General features: G+C 44.4%; 1 protein-coding gene across 1 annotated transcript; it reads right to left on the bottom strand.

The window, feature by feature from the left end:
• Window positions 1–3,382: 3,382 nt before the first annotated feature.
• On the bottom strand, window positions 3,383–4,933 carry LOC142814374 (uncharacterized). Its single transcript, XM_075893102.1, has one exon. It carries the CDS (start codon window positions 4,931–4,933, stop codon window positions 3,395–3,397), a length of 1,539 nt encoding a protein of 512 aa, XP_075749217.1. The 3' UTR covers window positions 3,383–3,394.
• Window positions 4,934–7,679: the final 2,746 nt, after the last annotated feature.

Genomic DNA, 7,679 nt, shown 5'->3' with positions numbered 1-7,679 from the left:
AACTTATACATGCAGCCAACAGTTTTACCTAATTCAGAGACAAGTTTTGATATATGTGTGTTCCATGACATGTTTTCCTCAAACCATACTCCTAGAAATTTTTGCGTTTTAACACATTCCAGCGTGGTGCCCTGAAAGGAGAAATTCAGTGTAATGCATGGCTTATTAGGAGGCCTAAATATAACATATTTTGTTTTACTTGCGTTTAAGTCAAGCTTGTTTTCATGGAGCCACAGTTCCAGGTGTCTTAAATAATTAGTTACAGTAACTTGAAGATCGGCCACTGTATCAGCACTGAAAAAGGCATTCGTGTCATCTGCGTACATGACTAGTTTTTCTGTGTATGGGATATTACATATATCATCTATATAAAGTATAAATAACAAGGGTCCTAAGATAGAACCTTGTGGAACGCCTTGCTTAAGTTCTGTTGCTTCTGACGCTAAGCTTCCGAGTGTAACATATTGTTTTCTATCAGATAAGTAATTCGTAATAAGTTTAAGAGCAGCGCCACGCAATCCATAGTCAAATAATTTTTCTTCTAGAATGTCATGTTTTATGCTATCGAAAGCCTTCCTCAGGTCAAGGAACAGTCCTACTGTATATAGTCTTTTTTCAAAATTGTTCAGTATGACCTCTTTTACGTTTAATAGGGCTAATTCAGTGGACTTTCCTTTCTGGAAACCATACTGAGCAGGGTTTATTATTTGATACTTTGAAAGAAAGTTCCTTAGTCTACAATTTATGGCACTCTCAAATACCTTCGATAGCACTGGTAAAACAGAGATAGGCCTATAATTAGAAATGTCATTCAAAGCACCGCCTTTGTGCACAGGACATACACCCGCAAGCTTGAGTTCTGAGGGGAAAATACCAGAAACTAACATGCAATTAATAATATGAGCCAAGGGCTCCGATATAAGGTCCGCAACGTGCTTCAAGGGCGCTGCACTTAAGTCATCAGCGCCTCTTGCGACATTGTTACGTAGTCTAATTATCGAGCTGTGTACCTCTGAAGGTGTCACTGGACTTAGACTGATTGTGTTAGGCTCTCTCGTTCTACGGGTAATCCTTTCTTGCGTACAATGTCCTGAAAGAGGCACATAATCACCAGAATGGGCAAAATATTCGTTCATAGCCGTGATAGCTGCTTCGTCGCTCATATCTTGGGAGAAGGCTTTGACATTAATACGCACTTTACTTTCGGTAAATTGTCCCAGGTTATTCACTTCATTCCACAGTTTACGAGGATCATTATAAATCTTGGCGAATAGGCATTCATAATAAATCTTCTTAGCCTTGCGTATGTCGGCGTTTAGCTTATTGCGATACGTTTTGAATTTTTTCAGCACCTCTACATCACGTACATACATACGAGGGATGACCAGACCCACGCCTTTAGGAGCTTCGCCCCTAAAAACATTTTATGGGGCGTTTATTAGGCAGCATTCGTCAAATTCTCCACAAATATAAAAAATGTTAATTCTCGCTGGCTCCAATATAAATACATAAGAATCAACAAATTATTTTGCTCGGCAACGGGTCGCATGTTTTGAAGACGTTTGTTGCAATGAACGAACAAGGCCAAATTTGATAACAGCAATTCAAGACGTTCAGTTTGTTTTCCGTTTTTAAAAAGTTGTTAAAAGAGTAGTGACTCGTATTTAAAGCACCGCAAAGCGGCTCTTTCTAGTTCCCTTAGCCAGCAATGCTGACGTTTTCCACATATTGTAGCTCGAAACCACGAATGAAATATTTAGGTCTGATTTATAAGCGTTAGTCGCACGGCATTTGTAAGCCAGCCCCATTGCAATGGACATCAGCTTGAGCCAACACAGCTCGCCGGTTTCGCGAACTCTGTGTCCTGCCTGTGATCCAAATCGCCGAAGTCACTGTCGGATTAGCTGGAGGACATTTTCCTCGACGTCGCTTCTGTGCAGCACGTGCAACTAACCGTCGATGACGCAGCTGATGTGAACACGTAACCAAGACTCACGTCGGACTGCGTTTGCACATCACTGCGAAACCCCCTCCTTGGTTAGGGTAACAAAATTGTTCCAATTTCTTAAAATAGCGGTATTCAACATATATCCACCTCGGCATCTCTCATATTCATATGTTCGTTTTGGTAAGTTCAACACCCGAAATTACTATGGTTATTTATTTACAAGGTCATCGTTCTAGAAGGTGTATATAGCACGCATATACACACATAATCAAGCATGCGTTATCTGCCGATCACTTCACTTTGTTCATAAAAGTGCTCAACAAAACAAGAAGCACCACCAAAATAACCTCATTCTAATGCTCGCTGGTAAAGGATTTCTTTGTTTTTTAAGTTATTATTAAATATATCTGGGCTTTTGCATGTCGATCCACGAAGCTATAATGTTGTCCACGGAAAGAAGCCCAGAAATTTCGACCACCTGGTGTTCTTTAAGGTACACTGACATCACGCACTACAAGATCCTGTATCGTTTTACCTTCATGGAAATGCGACTGCTGCGGCCGATACCAAACTTACGGCCTTTCGGGTCACCAGCCGCCGATCTTCATAGCCACTGTACCATCGCGGCGGTATATCTACAGCGTCTCAAAGCCAGCACAGTCCTCCATAAAAAGTGGAATAAAATATTTATTAGGAATAATGTAAGACACGAATCTTTACATATAAAATATCTCCAATGTTATTCACTGCATTTTTAAAGAAGTTTTCAAAGCGCTGGATTGCAAACAGCAAATGGTAAACAGTTAATGTAGAGTAGCTCAACGAACTGCGATTCGCTGATGAAAATTACCATGTTGAGTAGTTTGTGCGTGTATACATTTCTGTGAGCTCATACTTGTCGAGAGAAAGGAGATTAGAGAGAAATAAGCAGCGCTGCACGTGTGTGCTTCTTTGCTGTCCGAGATGTGTTTGTAGCAGTAAAAGACAATTAAAGTTGAGTGAAAACCAACTAGCCCGACTTTTGACTAAGCCTCCATAGTGCTAAAAACCATGGTCTTTGCTACCATGGGCCAACGTTACACGTACTCGTTAAAATAATTTTAGGTTGAGTTAGACGGCTGGTGCGAATGCTCTCAGCGCGCTGTCCGCCAAGCAAGCGCTCTTTTCGTGGAAGGGCGCCTGCTAAGCTGTGAAGCTGTTGAATTGCCGGCTACGTGAGAATTACAATCGAACTTTCGATGGCCGCCGTCTGCGTAACTGTCTGTATAGTGGTCTACGGTGAGTATTAAAACACACCCTTGGTAATTATGTGCCGTTGTATAAGCACTACGCCAGTAGCTAAAAACTCCCGTAAACCCTTTATTTCTTCAGTGTGCTTTACACAAGCAAAAAAAAGAAGGAAGAGGAAGAAGAAAGCATGTCCAGTGTGCCAGCTCATGACATCCTTCAAGCTTTCTTGAAAGCTTTTCCCGCCACTACAAATCCTAGAGCGTCGCCGTTCAACTTTTGCACTTTCTTCTTGCCTTTCGGCGCCATGTCAACGCCGGCGGAAGCCTCGCAAAGCTCAGCAGGACTCTTCCAGCCCGTCAGCTGCTTCCACTGCAACCGTCGCTGCACGAACTCACGGGCGAAGCGCGAGGCCCCTTCTCCATTGCCGAAGTGTTGGTAAACATACTCTTCGATTTCGGAGCTCGAGTCGACCTCCCTCAGCAGCTCGAAGAAAGTTGGCACGTGGACGTATGACGGGAGTCTCCCAAGGCTGTCGTGACACCAGCGGGTGAAATCCTGGTCCGCGGCGGCTCGTCGGATCCATGCTGGGTCTTGATGTTGGTCCCTAGTTTTGTTCTGGGAGGCGTTCGCGAAATCTTTGCCACCGAGCGATGCGAACCGCGTCATCTTTTCGATGTCGACGGGCTCCGGTGTGCGAACTGGCTCTCCCGATTCGTACCCGCACTGAGGCTTTGTCGGCACTTTCAGGCACACTTTGGCGCAGGCCGTTGGAGCAGCAGGAGTGTCGACTACAGCGGTAGATGTACGGCGGCAGATCACGTTCTTTGACTCGGCTGGTTGCGTTTCTAGCCCCGACACGAAGCTTCGTGCTGTTCGGTACTTTTCGAAGCCGCCCCGGGCTCCTTCGTGCTGCTTCGCTACTTCTTGGGCTCCTCCTTTCGTGCTGGTGTCCTCGGCAAGCAGTTCTGGATTGCCGCGAAATCCACGTTCAGCTTTGAGGCGTTCGGCACGGTGAACTCGCGTGCCCGGTAGAACCACTCGGGCTGTTTCTACAGTCGGGTGTACCACTTTCATTGATTCCACTGGTTTTTCTTGTGAATTTATTAACGAAGTCTGACCGTCTTTGAGAAGCTTGCTGTTGCAATCCAAGGGCCACTTTCTATTCCCAGGGTCGGGTGACAGTGCGGCCAGCGTCGTGTCTGCCGCCTGCAGTCTGTCAGCGCTGTAGCTTGGTTCGTTTGGTGAGGTCCGGTCAGCGACGAACGGCAGTCTACCCAGGGTAGTCATGAGCTGGCCAAGCAGTTGGAAGTCTCGGTCGCAGGTGCGTTTCACGGGCAACGACACGCGAAAGTGGCCGGAGGCGAACCAGGAGAACATGCAGGCACCAGAGAAGGGTCCATGCACACGTCCTTTATGGTCCTTGTAGAGCCAGAGGTCGCAATCGCTGTAGTCATTCGTGTCGGGCAACAAGGCTTCTTGTTGCTTGGATGGCTTGGCAGATCGCAGCCGGACTCTGGTAAGAGTGAGGTCTTTGTCGCAGGAGTCCGGTGGCGTATGATACTCGGATTGTGTATCTGTCTCCCCAGTTCTCTTCCACACCGTTTGAATCATGGCGTCGTAGTCTTCCGACCGGCCGGAGACTGCGCTGACCTTTTTCATCGCGGAGGCTTCTCGGGACGTAGGAGACATGGGCGCTTCTTCGCCTCGGAACGTGATCCGCTTCTCGCCCACCGCGTGTGCACGTGGTGCAGTCATGCAGTAGGCCTCGTTTTTCTCGTCCCCGATGCACTGTTCCCGCGCACGTCTGCGCAAAACAAGCCGCACATCAATATGCGATCATCGCGAACTCCGTTAATGTTGTGTGGTTGAGGTTTCTTTTATTCGAAAATTCGGGGGGAGGGCTAAACTGACCAGTCTACCCTTTCCCAATACATGTGGGCCATAGGACCAATGTTGAACCAACACCCTCTTGAAGAATATGAAGGCCTTAACTCTCTCGGAGTCACATCACACGATGGGGCGGATTTTTTATATTTTTCTAGAGGGTGTTGGTTTAACATCCTGTCCCTAGTGCGTACTTCATGTACTTCAGCCACTTACACACTTTTTATTGTAGGATGTTACTCGAGAAGTTTAAATTGTGGATTGCTAAAATCCAATCGATAAAGTTGAAAGTGGCTCATGTCGGTGAGGCTTTCGCAATGACTGCGTTCTGTGTAATTGTGCGCGTGAAATTTCTTCGAGCATCTATGCACTCACTACGTATCCTTAAGGTCATAGGCGCAGTAACGTGTCTTTTGTAGTGGGTGGTCAGCTTTGAACCATGAAATCATAACAATCACATGTTCTGACGCCAGACGGCAATGCACAACTGTACCCCGCATTATTACTCCGATATTACATGAAAATTACTTACTCAGAATTTCCCAGCAGAGGAAGTCTTTTTCACTGTATGTTCAAGCTGGAGCGTGGCTGTGGGATTTACACCACCTGCTTGCTACGCAGACGTAGCAAGCAGGTTTCTTTATTACTTTATTTTTATTTGTCTTCCCTTCGCAAATGTTCAAGAGTTTGAAAACGTTTGTGAAATGACAAACAGGTATGCAATAATTAAAATTGGGTTCATTAAAATATTCCTAGGTTGATATCGCGTGCACAGGAGCAAACATGAAAATGCAATGATGCAGAAGATTACTGACGAAAATTGCGGTTTCATATTTAAGTGGTTAGTGAAACGAGCTTTTCCTGCAATGTTCCTACACATTTATGCGTGGAGGCAGATCAGAATCAATGAAAAAAAAAATTGCCACCTACGTTTAAACACTACTACCTATGAGGCCGTGGAGCCCTCTATCGAGGGATCAGGAAGACGCTGTGCTGCCTACTGTGCTGAACGCAATGCCCAACGCAGAATTGTGGCGTAGCTTTGAAAGAGTTGAGAGACAAAAGGTAAAACTTTCTATATACGAGACTTTTGCACCACATGGTGTTCGCTTGTCTATGGCCAGCTTTGCCGCTATACAAATGCTTCAGGCAACATGAAATCACCGAATTAACGTGTTGTATATCATTGTGCGTATTTGGATCAAGTTTAGCGCGGCTTGCGCAAACTCGGGCAATGCTGCGTCCCAACACAGGTTATGGGTGCCTGTCTGGTCCTAAAGGCGGAAATGTTGTAGGCCTGTGTGCTCAGATTTGGGTGCACGTTAAAGAACCCCAGGTGGTCGAAATTTCTGGAGCCCTCCACTACGGCGTCTCCCATAATCATATCGTGGTTTCGGAACGTTAGACCCAAAACCACCATATCAATTCATTGTTTCTTTCTCTGCTAGGCTAGGCTTTCTCCGTCCTCCTGTTCATCCTCCCCCCCGCCCCCCATGTCTCTCCTCATCACTCCTAGTTTGCTCTCCTACTACTACTTTTGCTGTAATATGCCACGCAAATTCATACTATGCTCTGCTAGCGCGTCTGCGCAGCCGAGTGCTTACAACACTCACCTTTAGATCGTGGCTCCAGCCAGTTTGAATCTCGCCCAGAAAGTTTCTTCGCCATAATTTTCTTGCTTATTTTCTCTTTATTTCTCACTTTTTCTGTCTTTCATCCTCTGAATAATCAGGGTTATTGCATTGCATGCTAGACAAATCAGCGCAGCTGTTCGGGTAGCAAAGCAGGAGATAAGGAAGAGGATAAAGGTGAAGAAGAGAATAAAAAAAGAGTGTGTCCATTGATGGTGACGATCGTTTTTCTATATACGACACATGGTAAACCTCGACTTTGACGACATTCTGTAAAAAACTCGCAGTAAGACCATGCAGCAGGCATGGATATCGCTCTCTACTCTTTCTATACAACTTCCAGTCGAAATAAACAATGGAAGAAGGGAATGGGTGGCCAAGGTATACTCGGCGCACCTGTACGTGCTAGCGAAGATGTTTTGGGCGAACGGAGCCGCCACCTGTTGCTTTGATGGTGCTAGCAAATAAATGAGCCATTACAATGCTTATTGGAGCATTAATATTATTTTATTATTACTACTGTTATATTATTATTATCATTATTATTATTATTATTATTATTATTATTATTATTATTATTATTATTATTATTATTATTATTATTATTATTATTATTATTATTATTATTATTATTATTATTATTATTATTATTATTATTATTATTATTATTATCTGTTGCTGTAGTCGTAGTAGCAGAAGTAGTCGTATAGTAGTAGTGTTTTATGACGTTCGTTGCAATGAACGAGCAAGGCAAAATCTGATATCTGCAATACGGGACGTTCAGTTTATTTTCCATTTCTAAGTAGTTTAGTTAAAGAACTACTGACTTGAATTTAAGGCATTACAAAGCGGCCTTTTCTAGTTTTTTTTTTCTGCAGTGCTGACGCTTTCTACGCATCGGAGCAAAAAGAAACAAACGAGCGGAATATTTTATTCTGATTTAAAGGCTTTCATTGTACAGCATATACAAGTCATCACCATTGCAA

The sequence above is a fragment of the Rhipicephalus microplus genome, chromosome 4, assembly GCF_043290135.1.
Source record: "Rhipicephalus microplus isolate Deutch F79 chromosome 4, USDA_Rmic, whole genome shotgun sequence".
In the NCBI taxonomy this organism is placed as follows: domain Eukaryota; kingdom Metazoa; phylum Arthropoda; class Arachnida; order Ixodida; family Ixodidae; genus Rhipicephalus; species Rhipicephalus microplus.
The sequence above is the reverse complement of the archived record's forward strand: the minus strand, read 5'-3'. Positions and strand labels throughout refer to the sequence as shown.

Bases quoted from the DNA above. Each gene is read 5' to 3' on its own strand.
- LOC142814374 (XM_075893102.1), bottom strand. From the start codon at position 4,933: ATGACTGCACCACGTGCACACGCGGTGGGCGAGAAGCGGATCACGTTC.